Source organism: Sinocyclocheilus grahami, unplaced genomic scaffold, assembly GCF_001515645.1.
Source record: "Sinocyclocheilus grahami isolate Dianchi unplaced genomic scaffold, SAMN03320097.WGS_v1.1 scaffold860.1, whole genome shotgun sequence".
Lineage (NCBI taxonomy): Eukaryota > Metazoa > Chordata > Actinopteri > Cypriniformes > Cyprinidae > Sinocyclocheilus > Sinocyclocheilus grahami.
The window spans coordinates 343,108-370,889 of record NW_015506039.1 but is presented as its reverse complement, the minus strand read 5'-3'; the positions used below and the strand labels follow the sequence as shown (position 1 = coordinate 370,889).

Sequence of the window (27,782 nt, the reverse complement as noted above, 5' to 3'; positions counted from 1 at the left end):
TCATATGATCGCCTCATTGTATATATTTACATACACTTATACAGAAAATGGAAACCCCAATACACATCTTAAACTGGCCTATGTGCACGAGTATGACTGAACTTCTGAAGAAAGAACTTCACAGTACTGTACATAGTGACTATTAAATGTGCACTTGTGGACACCCACACATTTTTCACAGACCTTTTGTGTCTGTGTGTGGGGTGCAGGGTGAATGCTGTTGTTTTTGTTGTGCATCTGGGGCCCACATTTGAATTTCAAATGGAGTAAGAGCACCTACGTTTAACTTTGAATGGTGAATACAGATGCAGCCTACACTGTTTTGACTAAACCTAGACAACAACTATTTAAAGTATGCAGATAGTAGTTTAACGAAGTTTAACGAATAAGAAGACACTGAGGAGATAAAAGGAGATAAATTATTTATTTCAGCATCAGAATGAATTGAAAACTCTATTGTGACTGTTTTCTATCTGTATCAATTTCTATAATCTTTCTCTCCGTTGCAGCCTCAACTGCTAAATGAAGGGGCTGGTAACCGCAAATTCAAATGCACAGAGTGTGGTAAAGCCTTCAAATATAAGCATCATTTGAAGGAGCACCTCCGCATTCACAGTGGTAAGTGTTTCATTGAATAATATGTTAAGAGCCTCCTTTCATAAGTGCTGTGAAAAGAATGCCAATAATGTATATAATCTTATTTCATATGTTTCCAATTTGCCTAATGGTAATTCAGTGTGGTTGTGTATAGTCTGGATGGATGATGAATATTTTAAAACCATAATTATATAATTATGCAAGAATTATTTTTTATTGTAGGATCTCATCATCCTATCAGTCATTAAGTTGAATGATGGGATGGGGAAAGAAGTTTAATGTAATTCTAACTTAATGTGTAAAATATGTAAAGGGAAATTATTTTATTTTTGTATTTGAATAATTAAAGTTGTTTTTTTTTCTTAAAAAAAAATTTTTTTTTTAAGGTGAAAAGCCATATGAGTGCTCCAACTGCAAGAAGCGCTTCTCCCACTCTGGCTCCTACAGCTCCCACATAAGTAGCAAGAAGTGCATTGGCCTTATCTCTATTAATGGACGGGTACGCCATGGAATCAACAGCAAGCCTGGCTCATCTCCAAACTCTGCTGCATCATCCCCTGGCAGTCCTGCCTTAGCTCAGCTCCGTCACAAACTGGAGAACGGCAGGTCCATGAGCCTCCAAGACCCATCTGCTCACCCAGACATCAAGTCAGAGTCCATGGACTTCAATGAATACCGTCTTATGATCGCTTCTCAACAAGAATATGGTGGGTCAGGAGCCTTTCTCAATGGCAATGGTCATGGAGGTAGTCCTCCAGGGATGCACGGTTCATCTCAGAACTCCCAGCAACATCTGGGCATTGGGTCGGATTCTCATCTTTTAAGCTATCCAGCGTTCATCAACAACATGAGTGAGGTTCAGAAGGTTCTTCAGATTGTGGACAACACAGTTTGCCGGCAGAAAATGGATGGCAACCCTGAAGAGATCTCTAAGCTCAGAGCATACATGAAGGAATTAGGCTCCCAGATGGAGGAGCAGAATCGGGTACTGGCCTCCCAGCAAGACTTCCTTGGCGTTGGTCACAACAGTCCCACCAAGACCATCATTGACTACACACTGGAAAAAGTCAATGAAGCCAAAGCGTGTCTCCAGAGTTTAACAGAAGATTCTAAGAGACGGCCCGTAGATATAAAAAAAGAAAGATCCAGCCATGCCATGGATCTTCTATCTGAAGATAAAGCACAGGAGAGGCATGCACAGTATGAACCATTCTCTTGTCAGTATTGCAAGGAGACGTTTTCTGGCCCTATTCCATTACATCAACATGAGCGCTATCTCTGCAAGATGAATGAGGAGATCAAGGCTGTCCTCAAACCTAATGATACTGTACCAACTGGCCGCAGGGGGCTTTTCGGCTCAGAGCAGCATACTGGTGTGATCCCCTCATCCCTTGAGAGGAATGCCACCAGCCCACTCAACCCCTACAAGGATCACATGTCAGTACTGAAAGCCTACTTTGCCATGAACACTGAGCCCAACTCAGAGGAATTGAGGAAGATCTCCCTGGCAGTGGGTCTTCCTCAGAAGTTTGTGAAGGATTCATTTGTGCAATGGAAAGCTCAATCTCACCATAGCTTCTCTAGGAAAAGATCTCCTCCACCTGAGCAAAATGGAGAGATCAACCACGGCTTGAGCAGGGAGTCAGCATTTGCCCGGTCACCTGTTTCTCAGAGCCAATATGGCGACTCGACAGCAGAGATCCAAGCCATCACCAATGGGGATTCAGGGCACAAGTTGTCCAAACTGTATCAGTTTACAGGCATCAGGCAGACCAATGAAAAGCCACTTGAAACTGTGGACCACTTGAGAGGTGAGACACCCTCACCTTTGAATCTCTCATCATCATCCAAACACTCGCATAGCAGTTCATACACTCCTAACAGCCTCGCTTCTGAGGATGCCCATGGGGAACCACTGGACTTGTCTTTGCCGAAACAATTTTCCAAGACAGAAAGGAGGCCAAAACCGAATGGTTTTTCTGTTGACCACACTATCAACTCCTCTGCACGTGAACCAGGAACAGAGCCTTTAAATTTGGCCCACATCAAGAAGGAGTTCAATGGACCCAACAGTTTGAGCAATGAAAATCAGCTAGAGAAAAGCTCAAGCCCCATCTTTAGCATACACCCTTTTGGTGGGGGGCACATGTACACCTCGCTTCCGCCACATGGAGCATTCCCTCCTCCTACTTTCATGTCTACAGCTCAAGCCAGCATCCCGGGACTCAGGCCTTACCCAGGGTTGGATCCCATGAGTTTCCTTCCACCTATGGCTTATACTTACGCAGCTGGGGCAGCCACTTTTGCTGAAATGCAGCAACGTCGGAAGTACCAGCGGAAACCAGGCTTTCAGGTAAATTAAATGTTTTGGTATCAGGAAAAATAATTCCTAGTGTATTCTTATTTTTCCTTAACTTTAAAAAAAATTGTGATGAAGCACATTAAAATTAGTGTTATTGTGCTTTTTGCCAAAGTGTAATTTATTTAAATAACTAAAATAAATTAATTAATAAATTAATACAAATGTCTATAAATTATCAAAGGTTATTGCTTCCTAAAATGTTGTCTACAGAATTTCCTTACATAAATTAATTCATACTTCTTTGTTTACTAAGCTCAGAGAACCCATGTAAGTCAAGCCACATGTCCCCCTTTTTGAGACATCTTCTGGTGATAAAGGCCTTATACAGGTTACAGAGATAAGCTCCGTCCAGACTTGGGATCAAACATGGGGCAGGGGCTGTCTCTTCTGAGGTGGCAGGTTAGGATTAGGATTTGTGGCAGGTTAGAATTGTGTCAAAAGTGTCTAAAATCAATTTATTTTGCAGGGGGAGCTACTGGACAGCGCAGGGGACTATCTGTCAGGACTAGAGGACCTGACAGACAGCGAGTCGCTTCTCGCCCGGAAGAAGATTAAGAAGACTGAAAGTGGTATGTACGCGTGTGACTTGTGCGACAAAACATTCCAGAAGACCAGTTCCCTCCTAAGACACAAATATGAGCACACAGGTATATCACATTTAGACAACTCTTTTTTTTTACCCTCGTCCATCCCCCCTCCAAGTAATCCCCTTTTACCACATTGTGTTTTTTTCTTGTTTCTTTCATTCCTTTCCTGCTTTAATTTTTTTTCATACCTACGTTTTTTTCTGTCCATTGCCATATTTTTGTTGTACATTTCAAAGCCATGACAAAGGTGTAACATTTTCTTCCTTTTGACAGGCTCAAAGGGGAAATATTTCAAAATTAGCAGGTGACACCAATGAAATTTACAATCCAGCTAAAATGTATAAAAATAGTTACCACTTTACATTTGCAAACGCACACACAACAGTTTCTCATATATGTGTTTTGTACAATGAACCACAAAACAAAAAATCGCATACAGCTTTTAAATTGAGCATTTGGACCACCAGTCTATATGGAGACACATTGTCAGTACAGTTTTGTTGGCAAGTCAGCATGGCGGGCTATGCCAGGTGTGTGACAGCCTGATGTGTGCGAGACATATCTACACCACAATGTGACCTACCCTCCTGGGGGACTCCTCTCTTTCACACGTTTGCATCATCCTTACTTACATTCTTTGGTCGGAATGCATAGAGAGGAATCTGCCGTCTCGTCTATTTTTGAACTTGATGAGGGGAGGTGGGGAAGGGGACCATCTCAAGTATGACTGCTATGGAAGGTGTTGCAGGCATGCAAGGACTATTCATGGCCAATAATATAGTACATCTGTTCATGTGCTTGGTGCTGATGGTGAGTGTGTGGGTTTTTCTGGCAAGTATGTTACTGGTGGAATGACTGAATGCCAAATGGCAAGTCCCTCCTACTTCACTGATTAGAGTAGAATTAATTTCCTATTTTCTGAGAGTAGACAATGTGATCCAAGTTGGCAAAAGAGGAAGGTGTGCGGGAGGTGAGGTGTTTGGTGTATGCATTACACAAGGCATCACGAGGCAGATGTCTTATCTAAGCATTTTCGAATCCTGAGACATGATGTCATAAACTCTGTCAGGGATGCTGACTGCCTCACTTTCACCTTGTGCGGCATGGAGCGATAATCACCTGATCTTCTTGGCTGCATTCAGAACAGTCACAGACAGCCTCAGAATAGCACCATAGGACAAGACTGTGGCTTCGCCCTTACCTCCCTGCACTGTTTTGGTAACATCTAAAATAAACCGGTAGGGTTTGTCACTGCTCGATATGAAGGGGTTTTCAGTCAGGATTGTTTTTTACCCCATTCTAATCCCAAACAAGAAGAAAAATATTATGTTTTTTAATGTAATTCAATCATGAGGTACACGTAAGGAGGGATATGTGTGGTTACTTGAAAGATGTGTCTTAGTAAATTGTACTAAATATGTTTTACCTTACATTAGGGCTGTGCAAAAAATCGAATGCGTTTTTCAAACACAGAGCCGTAGTTCACTGACAAGCTACGCAAATCGCGTTCAACATCGCAGACGAATCATTGCCGATTATGAACGCGATTTTGTGTAGCTTGTCAGTGAACTACGGCTCTGTGTAGTAAATGCCGGCTTTACTGACGAGATGCGCATGAAAATCTCATTCGATTTTTTGCACAGCCCGACCTTACATTTGACAATAATCCAAACAATTTATTGAAATATATTTGAAATTTGTGCATCCTCCACATACAGAATTTTCAAATGTTTTTTTATGGGTTTAAGATGTTATGGATGCTATGCTAACCTGTTGGCTCCTCTCTCTTTGTGTCTCTGCAGGAAAGCGGCCTCACCAGTGCCAGATTTGCAAGAAGGCCTTCAAACACAAGCACCACCTCATCGAGCACTCACGCCTACATTCAGGCGAGAAACCTTACCAGTGCGACAAATGTGGCAAGCGCTTCTCCCACTCTGGCTCTTACTCGCAGCACATGAACCACCGATATTCCTACTGCAAACGGGAGGCAGAGGAGCGAGAGGCTGCCAAACAAGATAGCCATGACAATGGTGGACCCCTGGAGCCCACGGAGCTCCTCATGCGTCGGGCTTACCTTCAAGGCCTTGGACCCCTTGGCTTTTCAGATCCAGAGGACCAGACCGAGGACATCACACGAGAAAACACCATCTTGAGAGATGGAACTGAGGGTGGGACCAGGGAGGCAGAAGAGGCATATCCGGAAGTGACTGACAGGCAAGAGACAAGGTTGGTTGAAGAAGAGGAAATGGAGACAGAGGGGCAGAGATTTGACACTCGGAGCCCTGATGGAACAGCAAAAGATGAGAAAGAGAGCGAAGTAAAGGGAGGGACAGAGGACGAGAGCTCGGAAGAGGGGAAATTGGCAAGCAAAAGAAATCCTGATGGCGAGAATGAGGATGCTGATTAACTACTGCAATTTGGAATAAGCTTCCTGTATTATTTGTTTTCTTTTTCCCTCAAGCTTGCATCGCACCCTTCTTCCGCCCTTTTGGAGGGACTTTGAGCCAGATTCTCATTTGTACCACACTGCCACGTCTTGGTTATCTGAGCGTGTGCCTGAGGCTTGCACTCATCGATATAAAGAGTGGAACTCCGAAATCAGGCATCAGAAACTAGGCTGGAACATGAAGGAATCCATATTATGCAAAAATACGATTGTCAGAATAAAAATAAAAGAAAGGTTTTTAAAATGTACAGCGTTTTCAGCCAGAAAGCTGTGCGGTTCTGATTTCCATGTAACTCCTGTGTTTCATTGTGGTCGTAGCACAAGCCTTGAAATTGCACTCTGAAAAAAAAGTGTTAGATAAAAGGAAAAAAAAATAAAATAAAATAAAATGAACAAAAAATCTCTTAGGTAAAAAAGGATTGCCTATATGTACTTATACTGCGTTTGAAGATGCAGTAGTGTGTCAGTGTTATATTTCATTATCACTTACTGTGATACCCTTGGTTTTACCTTTCTTTTCCTGACCAGGCATTCAAGTTTTGGTGTCTCACCATGGCTTTTTTATGAAGCGACTTTAACGAAATAATACCTATATGATTCTTAAACATACAAAGTCTTAAAATTGGCCAGGGGTGGATGGAAAGAGTTTGGGTAACTGTAATGACGAAGGCTCATTGTATGAGGCGACATCACAACGCCTGTGTTTTTTTCGTTCGAGAAAAGCCTTATATGCAAACCCTTTCACCTGTGTTTTCTGCAAGTGCCATCCTTGTACAGTATAAAGCGAAGTCAACTAGAGTTCTCTTTGCACCTGCTTTAGTATTAAATGAAATATTTCACCTTGTCGTTTGAAATACCTACGTCAGTATTAGTATATCTAGACTGCAGTTGTTTAGTTTACATATTGTTTGTGCAATTTTCTGTATTTTCTAAAGATCATCTGTCAGTATTATCTTGATTTGTTTTGTTTTGTTCAATACAAAATTCATTTTTATTTTAAACTGCCATTTTATTTATGTGACTCATTTTATATTTCCTAATTATATTTATTTCATACTGTAGTGTACAGTATTATAGTTCCTTGATATAGATATATTTTAGTAAATAAGGATCCTTACCAGTGGAGCAAATTTTACGTAAAGAGAGCATTTATTGTATCTGGAGTGATTGCTGTGAATTGCTCTTCATACTACACTTACCTGATGAAGGATAATCTATAATTTGGGAACTTTTGATACAATATTGTGAAAACACTGTATTTTTGACTGAAAGGAAAAATTCCACTTTATTCATCTTATTTGTTTTTCCTTTTTTCCCTTTTTTAGCTAAAGAAATAAAGGGGGGCTGTGGTTGTTGGGATTTTTTGAAATGTCTGTTGAAGTATAATTTAATTTTTAATTTGTAATTTCTCTTGAAAATGACCTTGCTCGAATAAATGTAGCCCAATTTAATTTTGAAATCCTGTGTAACATCTCACTTATCAAGTCACTTAAATTTCCGCACAATCTGACAGATATGGACACTTTTAATTTATTTTTAATGCAAAATAATCATTCCCATATAGCCAAGAAAAAAAAAATAGTTGGCAGTTTAGTATCTTTGATATAATGTATGCATGTGTGTGTGTGTATGTGTGTGTGTGTGTGTGTATGATAAGTAGTGACATCCATATTATAAATCATCTCCATAAACTGGAGAAAAATAGCTATCAAACATCAGATTTGAATATTCCCTGGTATCATTTTCTTTGCTATCATTTAATTAATTACTGGAACCTTTACCTTTTGATGTGGATTACACATAGCAATATAATCCACCTTATCAAAGTCTCTCACAGTATGATAGCCTTCTATTAGTCTCTTTGAAGTTGAATGATGTTGGGTTGCGCTAAATTAACATCAGCTGCAGGCTGCCAAACTGGCTGTGAAGTCTCGAAGTTGGAACTCTAAGGAGTTCCATTAACCATGACCTTGCTAATTTTCTCAGCTCACATACTCATCTCAAGTTTAATTTTCAAGGAACTATTCAAGATACTTTTCTCCCGCAGGGAGATGTACAGTCCATTACATTTTAGAAGCTAAGGTTACTGTATAAAAGAGCACTATTAAATTGAACTGCATAGTACTTATACATAAGCTACATCCTTCTGCAATACACATTTTCTCTGCTGTCCAAATTTTGATGGGTATAGTTTGGAAAATAAATGCATAAGTGGGAAAACCACTTAAATGTGTATATGTTCTGACACTGAATGTTAATGTTTGAGACACTTTCCATGATACAATATGGTAACTATAACATGCAGATTAAATTCAGTTAAATATAATAATTGATCTGGTCTGAGACTGTAGCTGTAGTTGTTTCCATTCAGGTAATTATCTGAAGGAACCGTTGTAAGTGCTGTTGACCACACTGTACTTTACCTAAACTGACATCAGCACACAAAGCACATATTAAACACACATTCAAATAAATAAATGACCCAGTACATTTATGACAATTATTAAAAAATATATTTTGATATTTCAGTTTTTCTTTTTTAATAAATCTGCAAAAATGTCAACAATTCTGTGTTTTTCTGTCAATATGGGGTGCTGTGTGTACATTAATGAGGAAAAAAAAATAACTTAAATGATTTTAGCAAATGGCTGCAATATAACAAAGAGTGAAAAATTTAAGGGGGTCTGAATACTTTCCGTACCCACTGTATATATAACCAACATTTGTACCGCAGTTATAGTTACTACTACTAAATGTGTTCACTTACTGTAGTATTAGCACCACTCTTATCAATCAATAAGTTTAAAAGGATGAATACAAAAGATTTATGAATGATTGAAGATAATAATTAGGAAATCAGTTGTCTGACATCATGGCTAAGCTTTCACATATAACTGCTCTCAGTAAGCACATGAACAAATTCCACCTTCAAATGACAGGTTTTAGCTTGTGGGTCAGAGATCGACCTTTTAGACCTTGATCAAGCAAGTTAGAATTAGTAGACCACCTTGGACCACAAACCGCCTACCATGTTTCAAAACCCGGCTTAAGCTGATATGACATGGGTTTTCCAGCATAAACATTCATTTATTTATATAAAAATGTGTTACTATCAACAAAATATGTTTATATTATAAATTAAAACTACTTATTAAAACGATTAATTCATAGTGAATTTAACAAAAGCTGTCCCACGTCGTCAGCACAGTTCACACTACGAAGCACATCATGACGTCGCCTGCAAACGACTTCACGGTACAGCGCTGGAGGAGAGCGTGCTCACGCACAGTGACGTCATGACGTAAACGCGCTGCGTCTTTCAGGAAGAGGTAAGACTGAATTAAACACGCGAATGTATGTTTGTTTCTGCCTGCTTAACTGGCTTAAAACCTAGCTACGAGTGCTTCTGCTGATCTATCGATCAACTGAAGGCAAACATGGATATATGCGGTTGTGCAGTCATCGAAATGTTTCTTTTCTGCAAAACAAATCAGTCATTCTTGAGACATGGGACAAAACCGGTCCAGCAAGGGTAACCGCTATTAGGTTTAAAAAAAAAAAAAAAATACAATTTTTAAATGTCACGATGGATTAATAATAGAATGTATTTATCACCTTCAATTTAATTTTCTCATTATTATACCAAATCTATGTTTCTTAATGTCTTCTCACTACATCTAAAACAGTGTGTCCACAGCGAAGGGTTCAATCATTCATATGCAATAAAATGGATAAAATGTTTTTTTTAATGATGAAAAGGAGCTTGTTTTATCAAAAGCAACACTTAATAATATCTCCTATCAAAGCAAGGTTGTTTTTTTAATGACACATGCATGTTTCATAAGATTTTAAAGTTGCGTCCCCACTTTTTGTCAACACCGTCAGACATTCAATAAAATGTAATAAAATCAGGGAATATCAGGGGCAGCTGTCACTCTAAAGGACCCCCTTGCCACAGTTCACCTCTGCAGAGTACAGCAGTGTCAGACAGGCTCTGCTAAGTTTTAGTTTTAGAATATTTTAAGTCCTAATGTTAATATTTCCTGTGTCACAGCCATGATATGTCAACACCATCTTATTTTTTCAATTTTGCACCCTGTTTTGTCCCACTTCTCAAGAATGACTGAAATGTTGAAGTTAATTGGTTCTTATTGCTGTGTCTGTTATGCAAATTCATGTAATAAATAAATAAATAAATATAAAACTAAGGAAAATAAGATCTAAACTAAAAAAAATAAAACTAAAGAGTAGTCTTTTGTATGAATGCAACTTTACAGCTTTCGCATACAGTGGCCCAAATGGTATTTGAACACTGTTTGCATTAAATAACATCATATCAAACCAAGTGAGATTTTCAAGGCTTGCATAAAGCACACTTTGCAAGCAAAGTATTTCACACAAATACGTTTATTAGATTTGAAATGATTAAACTATAGATATTCAATTCAAAAATAGTATATAGAGACTTTCTGTTTGTCAAACATTACAGTTTAGTTCAGTTACTGTGATGAATTGCACCTGTGGTTACTCTACTATACTTGAGAAGAACAGTTTTCATACATCGACAAAAAATGAGAAATTGCCTCCAGTTGGTTTTTATTATTTTTATTACTGCACTGAAATTATGACATTTTAAAGTGTGGCTTTAGCTTCTTAGTGCTTTTTTATTTTCTGAATAAAATCAAGATTTTCTTCTGTCTTCAAACAGCAGTCAGATTTTTAGCTGAAATAAGGAACACATTAAAAAAAGATTTCCAGAATTATTATATTATATTATTAATCAGTGGTCAAAGAAATGTTAACAATAGTGGAGTGGACAAATAAAATACATGCAGATAAGTGATACAAATGAGAGTTAACACAAAATCTAATGCATTCAAATATTCCAGTAGTGCTTTTTTTTATTTAGATCCATCAATATGGTCCTGAATATCACAGCCTTTGCTGTAAATGCTGCAATATGATACAGAGCAGTTGCTTCAGATCTTAATTCGCATGGTTTCAGCTGGACCAGCTGTGTTTTGCTAGAAATGAGTCGGAGAGAGGAAATATGCAACCTTGAAATGTCACAATGCTGGTCTTGAGATTGTTGTCACTAGTTTATGCATTTTGTTTGATCCCTATTGTCGTATTGAAGAGAGAAAATGGACATAGACGTACTTTTAAACATTTCAGACTAGCCTATTATTTTACTTTCCGTGTGCTGTAATTTTGGAAGACAAAACTATAGGCAGCAATTTGTGCCTTTATTTTACTGTTATTATTTTGATCTGTTTACTTACTTGATAGGTCTGTTTTGCTTAATTCAGTGACCGAGGAAGAGATATTCAAGTAATTTCTGTTTGGTATGGAATTATGCGTGTTACAGTATATGACCCATAAATGAAGGAGAACCTGTGCGTTGTATTATACTTTAAGCAGGAAGCATCTCTTACCCACAAATGGAAATACATAGACATGGAACGCTAATTTGAAATGTGGGGACTTTTGGTAAGATGCTAACCCATTCCAGTAAACCGTATATATGAGGATTTGATTTTACTGTTCGAAATTGTAATTCTCGATAATGACGAAAAGACAAAGTCAGCATTGGGATATTTTCCAAATGCAGGGCATATAGCTAATACCTTTTGAAATAATGCCATCCACAAATCCAGTGATATTTTGCCTGTTTGAGGTAGCACTGTCGCTAAATTTTAAATTTATTTAACTTGAAAATAATTTATTTCTATTGATTTTTTTTGTGTGTGTCTTGATAGTTTAAACAAGGCTCTTTTGAACTTTATTTGATCAGCTTCATGCCTCCCATGTCTGTGATAGAGGCCATATTCTGCCATCTTATTAAATCTTTCATAGTACAATTTTCCTGTACTAGACGCTTGAAATTAGCCCTTTGTGAAATCTGGAGGAAATTTTCTTTCAAATGACCTGTTCAGGAATCAAGCGTTAAGCTTTTGTCTTATTATATCAAGCCATAGTCTAATTCAGAATGCTGTAGTCTGACACCTAATTGTCACCCATAAATGATAAAGAATCAGGTTAAACTCTTCAATTCATGGCACATGATCACAGTGCCTGGTGCTTGGCTCTCTTCATCTCCGTCAGCCGAGTGTGCAGTGATTAGTATGTAAGCGCTAGCATGTAATTACTGAGCAGCTTCCTTTCCTTTAATGATTACCGTTAACACAAAGCCTCTGACGAGGTGAATGAGGACACGGCTCACTCTATTAAAAGACAGAACAGACACTTGGATGGTCTGAAAATTTAATTCGTGGAAAATGTGAACTTCCTCTCCTTTTCTAACGTGAGATCAAAGGCATTTATGAATAGTACTTTGTGCCCTCGGTGCGTGTTGTGAACCTTCTGAAAGTGTCAGTGTCAGTCTGAGCACTTCGAGTTAAAAGGTTTCAGAAACAAATGACTATCATTTTACAAAGCTTAATAGTGTTTTAGTTGATTGGGATGCCACTCAGTTCAGCAGAGACTGTCTGGAGGTTGAAGAATGTGTGTTGGCAACATTCATTAGACCAGTTTGTTAAACAATATCATTGCAGAAAAGCTTCTTTTTTTTGACACATTTATTTCATGCTGCTTGAGCTGATGAAAATGTTTTACTCGTATTCAGTAAATTAAAATGAAACGGAAGTTCGGTTTTTTCTTAATTAGCCTTTTCTTGTATTTTACCTCATTCTGTTTGAGGTAAACCATTAGGACATGTAAAGTAAAAGTTTTCACATCTTAGGCAGTGTAGTATAATAACCATGGTATTTCCAGGGTACAATATTTGTTTATAAAATACGAAATCATCTGATCTCTTTTTTGCCTTGGAGTGCTTAAACATGATAGAATAGCACATACAACAAACATCAACTGCACTTTGGCAAGTGCTAGCTACGGAGACGGCCCAGCGTCTGAATTTATGAACACAGTGAACTTTGAAAGAGCTCCACAGTTTGCCCACTCATTTGTGACCCAGACATTATGTGATGGCACTAATATTTTTTCTCTCTGTGTATAGGTTTCGCTTTTTGAATTTGAGCGACAAGCTGTAGTGGAAATAAATTGTGTTGATACGGTGTGTACTGCAGCTCCTGTTGTGCACTTCATTACAAAACGTGTCTACCAACTCTCATCTATCGTGACTTGACTCCTTTGACTTTCAAAATGAGCACCTCAGTGGTACATGGGTCAATAAGAAATAATAGTGTCTGCGATAAAGGAAACATCTCTACACACAGATTCTTAGAAATGTACTCTTATTGTTCATTTTTTCTTGAATATGTGGGTAACACTTTAGAATAGGGAACACATATTCACTATTAATTAAGAGTCTTCCCTCAATAAACTCCTAATTTACTGCTTATTAATAGTTAGTAATGTAGTTGTTAAGTGTAGGTTTTGGGTAGGATTAAGGGATCTAAAATATGGTCATCCAGAATAAGGCATTAATATGTGCTTTATAAGTAGTAATAAACAGCCAATATGCTAGTAATATGCACTCTAATAAGCAGCTAGTTAATAATGAGGTTAGGTCCTTAAAATAAAGTGTTACCAATATGGGTGGGTATATTATAATAGTTTTTATTAATATCATTTTTAGCATTTTTTAAGGTAAAATTAAACACACACAAATTATTCATTTTCATTAATTTGCACCACATAATATTTTTACAAAAGTTTTTTTGTAAATATAATATAATAGTATAAATATAATATAACAAATATAATATAATATTATGACAGTTATGACTCTTATATTTTCATGACAGTTGAATCGCCGATTTTTGACTTTATGCATAAAATCGAATTAATTTTAATTAGAAATTAAAAACATGCTGGCCATAAAATAGGTTTAGTCAAGTCATTGTATGTATGAATTGTATTTTTAAATAAATTAATAGATAATGGAAAAGATGAGCTTCACGTCACTGATCCGTATGCGTGCATCATTGTAATAGTCCAGCTTATTTTGTTATTGTTTTACTTTGAATACAGATTCAGATGCAGCACGGTCAAGGCTCGACCTCATGTTGTTTCCTTGTATCGCTCGAGTCTAATTTCAAGTGATCAGCCGTGGCTTTGGTCTGCTGTGTGGGAGTACATAATCGGATGTTTCATTCTGGCTGAATTAGCCCTCCAGAAAGACCACATCACTTTAAGGCCTTCTCCTGCCCTGTCAGAGTCCATCGCGGGTGATGGCACACACACATTCACACACGCATACACACTCAAGACATCCACGGATGGCTAGAGGCTGTTAAAATGAGGTGTTGAGAGTTGGCTCACACGCTCCAATGCGCCATGTTTCTGGGTGCTTGTCACTGGGCAGTGCCATGCTATCTGCCCCCCTGTACTGGCACTTATTGGTGCCATTGGTAGAGTCAGTTTTACTGATGGGTTTAATCATCAGGATTGGTACTGGCGCTTGATATGATGTCCTCATGCACTGCCCCTGCGGATGTATCAGCTGCATCCCAGTTTTTTTACACACTCTGAGGCAGTGTCTCTCTAAAGCTGCCTCTTCCCCAGTATTTCAAGAGCCGAAGGAAATCCTGTATTTTATCTGGAATAATGCAGATTAGATAACGGACTGTCTCTTCAGGGGAAAAGTATGTTTTTCTGTGAGAAAAGAGGAAGGAATAACTATGGTAAATTCTCTAGGTAAACATATGTGTAAACAAACGTATGTATGTTAACCCTACTGTGTCATATCTGCAGATTGCTAAGCGCTCTTATCAACAAATTGTCAACATGACCAAAACATTGCTAAAAAAAACCTGTTGTGTGCAATCTTCTACATACCTTATGCTGTCTCATTGATAGTACTTTTTTAGAAAGTAAAAGGCCTTTTTATTATAATTCAAAAAACCTACAGTGACAACTGATATTTATATCCATTTTATGTAAGTAGTATACTGTACTGTTATAAAGATCTATATTTATATTGCTTCTGATTGATTTACAGGTTTAATGAAGTGTAAATTAATTTCATCAGACTTCTTTTGAATGTATTTATATGAGTAATATGCAGTTTAAATAGTTTTAACATTTTATAGTATGCCGTTGTATTCTGTTCTTTTATTTTTTATATGGTCATGACCAGTGTTGGGGGTAACACATTACAAGTAACGTGAGATACATAATCAGATTACTTTTTTTCAAAAGACTAATAAAGTAATGCATTGCTTTTTAATTTACAAGGAAATATCTGAGTTAATTTTTCAAATAAGTAACGCCAGTTACTTTGTTTTCCCATGTATTGACTAAGAGCTCTCCTGTCCTCATGTTGAGAAAAATCAGGCGTTGTGTGCGCTGTGTGAACATGATGTTACTTTAGTCCTAGACTAATGTGAACATGCATTTACTCATCACACTTGCACAAAAACAGATTCAGTATTCCTAAAAATGAATAAAAACAGTGAAATGCAAACTCAGAATATGAGGCAAACCTGCAATAATTACATATGTTAACAGGGATTAAAGTTCTCCGTCGCTACGACGGATTTCCATTATGCCGAGTTCACACTGCACTATTTTCAAAGATGTCGCATCACTGTTGGTTTCACACTGAACGACTATATCGGCGATTCCCTCAGATCTCATCTTTGATAATTCACACTGCGTGATTTTCACTCGCGTGAACGAGCACCGATTTACCTCCGATTTCAGACATTTATCGGTGATTTCGCAAAACCTGTCGGCGAGTGAAAAATCGGGCTAAAATCGTGCAGTGTGAACTCGGCATTAATTGCAGCAAGTCTACGACAGATTTCCGTCAATTGGAAAAAATGAGGGGAAAAGAAACATTTAGCGCATTGTTGTTGTTCTGCCGAAAATCATCCCCGCCACGGCTGCAGCTTCTCAGTGACAACATAGTGATGCCGTTCGCATCATTCACAATCGGGATATTAGCAGAGAACACAGAGCAGAACTTGAATTTCGGCGCGGGATTGTGGCTATTAATAACAATTGTACTCATTCCCGCAGGTTCCGCGCTTATAACACGATGACAGATGACGGAACATATCATTTGCACGTGCTGTTGAGTCTTTAGAACTCACTCGCGCGCTCTCATTTTCTGTGCACCCACAGATCGCGATAAGGAGAGTGACAACTTTTAATAGTTATTAAGGGAGTTTGCAAACTTTATGTTGATTTAATACAACAGTTCAATAAACAAGTAGTGCCTGATTTTGCTCTATTTCTTCAACGAATTTAGTTCCAAATATAGTAACCGCTCAGCCGCTGCATCTCTAAAAGCAAACACAGCGGTGTTTAATTCATTCAAGGAAAGTGTGTTTTTGAACAAATCTAGTGAGTCAGTGATTCATGATTACCCATTCATAAAGACAGTCACTTGCTTCATTCCTGAATGAATCAGCCGTTCGAACGAATCAATTGAATGAATGATTCAGTGATACAATTTGTGACTTGCCACCACCGCTGGCGGATTTAGTTTCATTTTTTAGCATTTCATTTCAGTTATTTAAATCATTTAATATTTCTGTGTTCAAAATTGTATATTTAAAGGTGCAGTGTGTAAATTTTAGCGGCATCTAGCGGTGAGGTTGCAAATTGCAACCAACGGCTCAGTCCCCCACTCACCCCTCCTTTTAGAGAGGTGGCCGATACAGGACTAAGATGTCATCGGTAAAGACAGCAGAGAGCAATGAGATAAGGAATTATATTTACTTAATTATTTAATAAATCAATGTTATTGCGAATATTAATGTACTTGTTCATCATTGTGTCAGTGTTTTATTCGCAAGAACAACAAAGTGACGAAACGCGCTGTATAGAGCTGTTTGTCCGTTTAGGGCTACTGTAGAAGCATGGTGGCGACTTCCATGTAAAGGGACCCGCGGTGTATGTAGATATAAATTGCACAATCTAAGGTAATAAAAACAACGGTTCATTAAGTAAGGTCTTTATACACCTCTGAAAACATAGTTATGTATATTATATTGCATTTCTGTCAATAGATCGATGTAAATATTACACATTTCCCCTTTAAAACATTAATCTCCACATGAATGTATGAATTTAATTGCACTCATGCCACTTCTGAGCCTCATTAAACGTCTGAAAATGTACCTACAAGCCACTTTTGTGTTCTTCTGTGCCACTTCTAGTACAAAAATTTATGTTTTATTAATACTAATTTCATATGATTGGTAACTTATTTGTCTTATTCTACTTCTTATTATATTGTTTTAAATATAAATTTTAAAAAGCTTATAAACATAAATTTTTGAATGTGACATGGATGAAAATGATGCCATTACAAAGGTAAAAAGAAAATACCCCTGTAAGTCACTTTAAGGAGTCAAATATCACCTCGTATTAGGAAGGCAAATTTTTTATCAGAAATTTTGATTATTAATCAGAAGGTGCTCCTAAAATTTTTAAATTAGGAGGACAAGAGCTCCTAAAAAGAAAAGTAAGCACAGAGCCATGTGTAACAGTATATTAGATCCATGCATGAGGTCTTAAAGAGACAACAGCCTAAATAAACCTCCATTATACAGTGAAGACTAACCAGTGTTATTTTACAGTTGAATAGATTATAGTTAGACCTAACTGAAAAAAAAATATTGTACTGTTAATTTAATTTGTATCTTGTTTTTGTTTGTGCTATTGATTGTCGTTAGTTTATTTATTATTATTTTATTATTTACTATTTACTTGTCTTTTTTAGTTAAAATAAATTCAATTCTGAGTGCACATGATTCTTGGGTAGGGAGAGGAGGGGGCGTGGTCCATGAGAAATAGTCCTGCCACAACAGCTGGAAAAAAATCCTAGGAAACACTGCATACATTTAATAAAATTAGAAAAATGCCATTACAAAGGTAAAAAGAAAATGCCCCTGTAAATCACTTTGTCAAATGTCACCTCATATTAGGAAGGCTAATTTTTGATCAGAATTTTTTATTATTGATCAGAAGGTGCTCCTAAATTTTTTAATTAGGAGGACAAGTGCTCCTAATTATAAGAAAAAAATGCTCTTAAACTGGGTGTGTGTCAGGTATGGCTGTGGAATGGGGTTTGGCTGAGGAAACATTTTCAGTCAAAATATTTTTTTTTGCTTTAACCCCTGTGTTAAATAACACAAATATACTTTATGCATTTAATCTCAATTTATTAACCAGTGTCTTTGCTGCTGACCTTCATTGATCCAATTCAACCAAACTAATAAGCAAAAATGATTTTAGATAAACATAACATGTAACATTACTTTCCATAAAAGTAACGGAGTAACGCAATAGTGTAATGCATTACTTTTAAAAGTAACTTTCCCCAACACTGGTCATGACTTGGCAAAATGTTAGCTTGTTATTTATAATAGTTTTTGGCATGTAAATGTAATTTTTCATGCCGCCTTCAAAGGTATTTTGTCTTAATCAGTAGAAATTGAATCCCCCACTCTTCTGTTATGGTGTTGTTTTATGGCAACCCATTGATTCAAAGGAGTAAATGCTTACACAGATGAGCCTTTTGAATGCAGTTGAGCATTGACTCAGCATCCATAGACAGGCATGATGGTGCTGCTTTTAATTGTGAGGTCGGACACTGTGGGGTTTCCCTTTCGCTTGAACTGTGTGGGGGGCTGAACGAGGCAACATTAACCCCTCACTTTCCTCTCCAGCTTGAGGTCGAATGCTTTTCACGCCTTACCTGTGTAAAATAGAGGCTCTGAGGTAAAAGGGTAGAGGTAAATCATTGTGTGAGAAAATCCCACTCAGTACATCCGAGCGATTGGAAAACCCCAGGCTTTTAGGTTAGACGCTTGAACCTACTTAAGTTGTTACTTTTCCAGTTCCCTGTTGTGAAGTTTTGATTCGTTTTCACAGTTCTTCTTGCTATGAAGTGCTTTGCTCAGCAGTGTTTATCACATGGGTGTTTAGACTTGGAAAAAAAGCATGGTCAACGACCACCACTTAAGATACCACTTAAATTCATACAAACAAATTATTGTCATTTTGAAGTGTCTTGAGTGCCATCTCAGAGCGTCAAATTTATTCAGTGTTCAGCAAGCTACTTTAAAAATTTTTAATTTAGCTGTAAGCTATAACTACATAAAGGTACTTTATATAGGTATTTAAAAAGTTGTTAGCTACTACAAGTTGCTAACTACGTTCAAGCTATGCATAACTGCAAACTTATGCATAACTGGCATTGCAGTTTATTTACACAAATATGCTGGATTTATCTGGCACATGAACAGCAAGGGGTTTCTGAATGAATGACTCACTCGCATAAAAAAACACCCTGATTTATACAACAGTCGGAAACAGCAGCATTTAGCTAAATGCCATTGAAAAGAAGACCTAAAATGCTGGGTAGGAACTTGGGTAATTTCATCTTTTTTTTTTTCTGTGTCCAAATGAACCAATTCAGTAAAATGAATCAGACTTCCCAATGCCACTTGAGGAAGAGCTTTTGATGATAGCATTAGTTAATTCTGCAGTTTGTCTATGTGCTTGATTCAGTACATATTTTGTCACTACATGCTAGCTACATGCTTCTTGTGGGACAAAGTAGCTTGATACTGTAAAACCTTCACTATTTTGGTCATTGCCATCTTATTGAAGAAGCGAGTTAAATTAGTAAAGTCGCTTTTATTTAATTTCACCCTGGAATCTTAAGTTTTCAAAACAACAATCAAATTGAGAAGTAAATTTGTTTTTTGTAAAAAATGTTTTTTGCTGCCTAACTCATTATGCACTCTAGCTATGACTTAACTATGACACATACTATATATAATGAAATTCTAGGTGATTTGGAAAGTACTGTACGTGGGCAAATTTTGCCAGTGCGATTATTATTAACACCCTCTCCAGTATGTGGTTATTAATCATAGGTTATTACGTTCTTCTTTTCTTTAATGTGAGTCATTGAAATGTGATGTTTTTTGTTTGTCTTTTTTTTTTTTTTAACTCTACAGTAATAGCGTGCTTTCACACTAAATTTCAGGTTTGGATGGGACTTGCATCCATGAGTGTGCTCTTGCTGGAGGCGTTCTATGGTGGTTCCCACAAACAGCTGGTTGATCTTCTCAAGGAAAGTGTTGAAGACTGTGTAAGCTTCACTCTGCCTGCAAAGAAATGGCACTGGAGGGCCAGAACGTCTGCTCTGTACTTCATGCAGGCAGTTCCAGCAAGTTCCTCGTACAGGTCAGTATAGGACTCTATATATATATATATATATATATGAAGAGTTTGTTTTGTAAAAGTTGTTTTCAAAATGCAATAAATCCATTGAATCAATATAAAAGTTATTTTTCATATTGAAACTGTTGAAAATACACAACATAGTAAGTTGATCCACATATGACAGCCTCTGAACTTGGTCAATACTAATCTTATATGCAGGCACTGGACTAAAAATACATTCAATCAGTCATTGCTCCCAAAATGAATTCAACCGGTCATCTTGTTAATGCTATAAATTAATTACAACAATAAAATAATTTCATCATGAACGTACATGAACAACAATATAACATTAAACCACAGAAATTCCAAAATGACATTTTTTTATTTTGTATTGTATTTGTATTTTAGAATGATTTCTGAAGGATCGTGTGACACTGAAGACTGGAGTAATGATGCTAAAAAATCAGTTTTGAAATCACAGGAATAAATAAAATTTTAAAATATATTCAAATAGAAAGCAGTCATTTTAAATAGTAAAAATATTTCACAATATTACTGCTTTGGTGTATTTTGGATCAAATAAATACAGGCTTGGTGAGCAGAAGAGAATTCTTTAAAAAAACATTACAAATCTTACTGTTTAAAAACTTTTGACTGGTAGTGTGTATATATACATGAGATAAATATTATAAATAATATACTAATTATTTGCACAGTTTTAGACATAAACATGTATTCATTTCATTGGTCATTCACCAGATTAAAGAACACAATTTTAGACATTTGCATGACCTTAAATGTTGTCAGGTTATGTATAATCAGTGCACTAACTGACTTACTCTGTTCTATTGTACCTCATATGTCAAACATTTGTCACCCTACCAGTCCCATACTTAAAAGCCATGTAGCTGTGGTTTCCTCATTACTACAAAGCATGGCTGAGGATATTGTCACTATACAGTATAACCAAACTTGCAGAAGCAAGACTTACATGCACACAAATACCAAAGACTTTTCAGAATTTTAAATCCTGTCTGAATGTAACACATTTCTGCATTTCTTGTACAACCTTACTAAAGAATTATAGAGCAAATTTCATCTTTTTTTTTTTTTCTGGGGTTCTCTGAGAAATGTAATCAGGATAGGAATGTCATATATTTTGACCTAAGATTTTTTACTAATTAATGATAATTTAATACTTGTGCTGATGGTGTATGTTTGACTGTGGATTTAGATAATTTTCCTACTTTCTACTGAAATGTATCTAGCTATTGTCGTCTTTTTAAAATGTCATCAAAAGTTCGCCAAGTTTGTCAAGGTGTTACTGGTATATTTGGGTACACAGTTTGATCAGTCACTATATAACCTCTAGATTAAATAGGTGATACAAAATTAACACCAACGCTGAGCTGGATGAAAGTAGTTTAATTATAGCTGCCTGTATTATATTCAGCATGGAAACTTGAGTAAAACTTTATAATAAGGTTCAATTTGGTCTTATTGGTTCTCATCAGATATCATAAACTAACAATGAAGAACAGTTTTTTTATTAACCAGCATTTATTCATCTAAATTATTAATGTTAGCTTATAAATATACTATTGTTTATAAATTCATGTTTGTTCAAAATGCAGCTAATGTTCATTTATACAACTTGAAATGTGAAAATGTATTCGTTTATGTTGAAGTTCTACATACATTTAGATTAATAAATACTGTAAAAGTATTGCTCATTGTTAGGTCATGATACCTAATGCATTAGTTAATCTTAACAAATCAAACCTTATTATTACCAGAATCAAAATATTTTAATTTCACAATGATATTTTAAAATTAGAATAAGTGTGCCTGTACACATAGTGCACTCCATGGATAGATGATACACTTGTTTCCTTATATCACTTAGTGGAACTCTGTGAAGTATTGGTTCAGATAGAGCTTCTAAAACTGCATAAACAAGGACACAAACACGTTTAGAGACTAGGATCCGATTGGGGACTTTCTTGCTTCCTTTTAAGGGACGGAGAAACCGCAGGTGGGTGGGGAAAACCCTGAGCATTCCTTCAGCTGCAATCTCATCTCACTGCACTCGAAGTTAAGCAAAAGTCAAAACATGCATTTCATTCCTAAAGTCAGGTATCAAATATGCACAGTCATAACCCTTCACGTGTCAATGACCTGAACGCAACTTCAAAACCTGTATCAACTGTCACACCATTTGCAACTTTCCCTTATGACACAGGCAAATATTGTAAGAATATTTGAATGTGGTCAGTTTCAGTAAATAGGGATGGGCAAAATGTTCATCTCCTACTTCATTCATGCTTGTCAAACATACAGTAATAATGAAAAGGTACTAAAGTTCGCCAAGAGCAATGCTTGCTTTTGCAGATTGTCACCTTTGATGATGCAGTTACAAACCTGACTCAGCACAGATCAGCGTGCCCACCCACTGTGTCTCTTATCTTACAGGTTCTCACAGAGCCAAAATGTCTGGTTTGGTTACGGTTAATAATTTGCACTGAAAAATTTAGGTGTGGGCGACAGTTACGGTTACTTCACATTTTAAGGGGAGCCAACAATGGCTTCTGTTTACACACTTTGGATGAAGATTATATCTATCGAGTGTATTACATTGAGATGAGACTAGTACTTTCCATTGAAATAGATGAGTCAGATTTAGTTTTTGCCTTTGGTTGGCCCTGAAATTGCTCATTAAGGTCTATACGACCAATACGTTAACCGTCTGAATAATTGCTTTAGCAACCACATCAACCCGACTGACCTAAAAAGATGCACCAGACTGGAGTGTCTGTCCTCACCTCCAGTTCAAAGGGAGCCAAAGTAAGCCTTCCTGTTTCATTAGTATTGGATGCATTCCACTTGACAATTTCAAGCAGGAAAGCAAGACTAAAAATAGTAACTTCCATCATCTGGTTTGATTTCAGAGTTGTGTGCGAGCGAGGATTTGGGAGGTGCCGTTCGGCACTCGTCCTGATGGAGTTGAGGAATAGAGACGTAATCCTGCCACACAGTTACAGGGGAAGGGGATGGTAGAAGCTGCCCCTTCACTCTGATCTAAAAGCAGTGTGATTGGTTTTTCGTATAGTTAAGATTAAGAATTGGTTAGGGGGAGCTGGTTGTAGATTAGCATAAAAGGGACACTTCTGACAGCGACAGAGTCATGGTTGCAAGGCCACAGGCTCCCCACATCAAAGAGTGATGTGACAGGCGGCTGTAGAATGACAGGCGGTGGGGGCTTAGAAGAGGAGGCTGGGTTCATTTAGTGAGACTAGAACTGAACTTCAAAGCTCTTGTCCCATGGCTCTTAGCACATACAAGGGTAAAATCTTCAATGGTCCTCTACTTGTTTATATAACATTTTAAAAGAGTGTTCATTAACCTCAATAATGTTTCACTCTGCATGGAATTTGCAGAGATTTCTGTGTCCTCTTGTGTTTCAGATGATGTATTTTTTTCATTTGTAGATCTAGGATTTCATTTTTTACTTTGTCGCTGGCATCCTCAGCTATAGCTGCAGTTTTTATGCATTTAAAAAAGACAACTTTTTTATTGTTAGTTATATTTAGCATATACATTACCACTAAAAAGGTTGGGGCCAGCACAGTTTGTGTTTTGAAAGAAAGTATCTTAAGAACAGTTTTGTTTTTCAGGAAAGCAATTTGAATCTTTCTGCATACCAAAATCACACATGGTCAGCTGTTTAGCATCAAATCTTTATCCAAACAGGAAAATTTGTTTTTCAATTCCAAACATGATTATTTAACAATTAATTGTTAAACAGTCTATATATAGTGTATATGTAGTGTGTGTATAAACCTTGTGAAGACTTACAGAAAACGTTTGACCTCTGTCATTGCCAACAAAGGGTATATAACAAAGTATTGAGATAAAATTTTGTTATTGACCAAATACTTATTTTCCACCATAATTTGCAAATAAATTCTTTAAAAATCCTATAATGTGATTTTTCTGGATTTTTTTTCTCATTTTGTCTCTCATAGTTGAGGTATACCTATGATGAAAATTACAGGCCTCTCTCATCTTTTTAAGTGGGAGAACTTGCACAATTGGTGGCTGACTAAATACTTTTTTTCCCCACTGTATATATATATACATATATATATATACATATACATATACATATATATATATTCTGATTTATTTTTTTTTCACATGCTGCAGCAGGTTCTAGTGGTCAGAACAATTTTTATTACAATGAGTATCAGTGCTTGGGCCTGTTAGAGAGCATTGATATTCAAGTAATGCCGTTGCAGTCAGCAAACTAATGGTTCCTTTTTTTTATCTGTTTTTTTTTCCTTTCTCTGTCTTACAGGGTTTTGTTTACCAGCTCCGTTCTCAGTCTTGCTGAACTTGTAGCCCTGCGGCCTGATCTCACCCGTCTTAAGAAGGTCCTCTACTTCCATGAGAACCAGTTGGTTTATCCAGTTCGCAAGAGCCAAGAAAGAGACTTCCAATATGGCTACAACCAGATCCTCTCATGGTAACAGCAGATTCTGACAAACTTTACAAAAGTACCCTGGGAAGAAGAACATATGTTAGGGTTACCAGATGTATCTAATGTGCTGGATTTCAGTTTTATTTATTTTTTTCGACGATAAGTATAACAAAGTGCCGTGAATTACTCTAAAAAACAAAAAAAAAACTATATGTAGGTTTACTGTTCATAAGTGTGCATAGTTGACTAAATTGTAAGTGAAAGTGAAGTGACGTGTGGAATAGTGGTGACCCATACTCTGAATTTGTGCTCTGCATTTAACCCATCCAAGTGCATCTTTTTAAGTGGGAGAACTTGCACAATTGGTGGCTGACTAAATACTTTTTTTCCCCACTGTATATATATATACATATATATATATACATATACATATACATATATATATATTCTGATTTATTTTTTTTTCACATGCTGCAGCAGGTTCTAGTGGTCAGAACAATTTTTATTACAATGAGTATCAGTGCTTGGGCCTGTTAGAGAGCATTGATATTCAAGTAATGCCGTTGCAGTCAGCAAACTAATGGTTCCTTTTTTTTATCTGTTTTTTTTTCCTTTCTCTGTCTTACAGGGTTTTGTTTACCAGCTCCGTTCTCAGTCTTGCTGAACTTGTAGCCCTGCGGCCTGATCTCACCCGTCTTAAGAAGGTCCTCTACTTCCATGAGAACCAGTTGGTTTATCCAGTTCGCAAGAGCCAAGAAAGAGACTTCCAATATGGCTACAACCAGATCCTCTCATGGTAACAGCAGATTCTGACAAACTTTACAAAAGTACCCTGGGAAGAAGAACATATGTTAGGGTTACCAGATGTATCTAATGTGCTGGATTTCAGTTTTATTTATTTTTTTCGACGATAAGTATAACAAAGTGCCGTGAATTACTCTAAAAAACAAAAAAAAAACTATATGTAGGTTTACTGTTCATAAGTGTGCATAGTTGACTAAATTGTAAGTGAAAGTGAAGTGACGTGTGGAATAGTGGTGACCCATACTCTGAATTTGTGCTCTGCATTTAACCCATCCAAGTGCACACACACACAGTAGTGAACACACACACACGCACACACCCCCGGAGCAGTGGGTAGCCATATTGGGCAGCAGTTGGGGGTTCAGTGCCTTGCTCAAGGGTCTCACCTCAGTCGTGGTATTGAGAGTGGAAGAGAGCACTGGTTATTCACTCCCCCCACCGACAATTCCTGCCAAACCTTCGGGTTACAAGTCCGACTCTCTAACCATTAGGCCACGACTACTATGGCAGTAGTATGTCAGTGTATGATATGTCATACTTCATATAATTTCTACATTAACCATGATCAAAATACACAAACAAAATTCAAATTTTAACATTAAAAATTTTAATTGAACTAGAAATTTCCCAGGTTTTGATTTTCAGAAATCATCTTAACGTATGTTAAAATGTCAGTACAGTCTGTGTATAACAAGTACCATTTCTGTACCAGACTGGATTTTAATTCACAAGAGAGACAGTAGTCTGAGACAGAATAGTTTATCATGCGCGTTACTTGGCATGATGTGATTGGTTAATTATGGGCTCGTATAATGCCACTCTAATTCTTAAGAACTGGCTGTTTTAAAGCCTAATGTCATAATCAATCTTTATGCTTGAAAGAAAGGGTTTTAAGAGCTCTAATTGGAATACATTGTGATTGTTGTCTGTCAGAGTATCATGTCAATAATTCAAAGGCCCTTTGCTTGCTCAACTTTATTAACGTGGCAGAACAGTAACACAAAAAAGCGCTCGGCTCCTCTAATTCACTCTCTAATTGAGCGCAATGCAGTGATTGATTCTGTAAATTGGGGTTAATCAGTGTGCCATTTAAAAACATGGTGTGTTTGTGTCTGTGGATTCTAATCAACATGTATTAGATATTAAAAGGGACTAGTTACTGTAGATGTCTGCTAAGCGGTTCTTTTTTATATGCGATTGAAGTTTGCTTTTCAAAACATATGCTGTTTTTAATAACGCTCATTTTTGAGAATTAATTAAGAAGCATTATTGTGACACTTTGACATTTTGTGGCTTTGTTTGTCAGTATTTTTCTTTCTTCGTTATCTTAAATGACAAAGTGTTATGTTAAATGTTTTCCCAGCCTGGTTGCGGATGTGGTGGCGTTCAACTCTTCATTCAACATGGAGTCCTTCCTCTCCTCCATCTCCACCTTCATGAAGACCATGCCTGACCATCGGCCCAAAGATCTGGACCAGCTCATCCGGCCCAAGTGCTGCGTCCTCCACTTCCCAATTCGCTTTCCCGATGTCACAAGGTCTGTCCTTATATCCCTCACCACAGTCTTCTAGGGATCTCTCCCCCACTAATTAAAAAATGTGCTAGCGAGTTCAGTCTTAATCTGCCCCCAAAAGCTGATCATGTATGCAAGCGTGTTTAATGGCGAGTGGGCAAAGTTGTGTAAGAAAGTGATTAGAATAGACAGCTTTAATATCCTGTGTGGATCACTTGACACGCTCCTGCTACAGATACGTGCTCATGCTCGGGCGCAGATGCACGAACATACACAACATGCCCACTGGGACAGGAAGCGATTTCTTTGTGTTATAGTCTGTTTGACTGTGGATGATGTAGGTATTTGTGTTTGATTTTTGTGTGGCTGAGAAACCAATGATGCAGTATGAAAATTAGTGAGGATTTTTACTCAAGGCATGGCATCTGCCTTGAATGTCAGCAAATCAAACAGAAATTAAAATAGAGTTTTATTAACCAGGTTATTAAAATCCACCATGTTTCCAAAAATAATTTTCAGAAACTTTTGCTCATTTGGATGCAAGAAACTGTAGCTACAGTATACTAACTTTTCACGCTGTGACCATTAATTATACATTGCGTTTTATTTAGTTACCATGACATAAATAAAATGTTTTGCTATTTAAAATAAAATCTCTCCTTTTAAAATTGCTTGATTAGAAGACATAACCAACTAAAAGTACATATTTAAAATGCAGTACACTCAGACATGCTTGATGTCCTTGTGGTCTCCCTGAATTGATTTTTGCTTTTATTTGGGGCTCTGAGCACACTGCTACTCTTCTCCCCCCCCCCCCCCCCACTTTAGAAACACTT

At 37.1% G+C, this 27,782-nt stretch overlaps 2 protein-coding genes across 10 annotated transcripts in view; both read left to right on the top strand.

Annotated features, from left to right (window-relative positions):
• Nucleotides 1–7,445, top strand: part of LOC107563183 (zinc finger E-box-binding homeobox 2-like) — a 62,730-nt gene extending 55,285 nt beyond the window's left edge. For 4 of the 5 annotated variants that reach the window (XM_016247991.1, XM_016247989.1, XM_016247988.1 and 1 more), the window contains 4 exons: nucleotides 510–618; nucleotides 984–2,950; nucleotides 3,426–3,606; nucleotides 5,349–7,445. In XM_016247991.1, the coding sequence (XP_016103477.1) occupies nucleotides 510–618; nucleotides 984–2,950; nucleotides 3,426–3,606; nucleotides 5,349–5,953 (2,862 nt within the window). In that variant the 3' untranslated portion in view covers nucleotides 5,954–7,445. The remainder of the gene's footprint in view (nucleotides 1–509; nucleotides 619–983; nucleotides 2,951–3,425; nucleotides 3,607–5,348) is intronic. The other variant, XM_016247992.1, reaches the window with a different exon arrangement.
• Nucleotides 7,446–9,234: 1,789 nt separating this feature from the next.
• The window catches only part of LOC107563182 (glycosyltransferase-like domain-containing protein 1), a 48,691-nt gene continuing 30,143 nt past the window's right edge, over nucleotides 9,235–27,782 (top strand). For 4 of the 5 annotated variants that reach the window (XM_016247984.1, XM_016247985.1, XM_016247982.1 and 1 more), the window contains exons 1-4: nucleotides 9,235–9,321; nucleotides 19,968–20,167; nucleotides 24,507–24,674; nucleotides 26,797–26,970. In XM_016247984.1, coding sequence (XP_016103470.1) covers nucleotides 19,974–20,167; nucleotides 24,507–24,674; nucleotides 26,797–26,970 — 536 coding nt within the window. In that variant the 5' untranslated portion in view covers nucleotides 9,235–9,321; nucleotides 19,968–19,973. Of the gene's footprint in view, nucleotides 9,322–19,938; nucleotides 20,168–24,506; nucleotides 24,675–26,796; nucleotides 26,971–27,782 lie in introns of all 5 variants that reach the window. The other variant, XM_016247986.1, reaches the window with a different exon arrangement.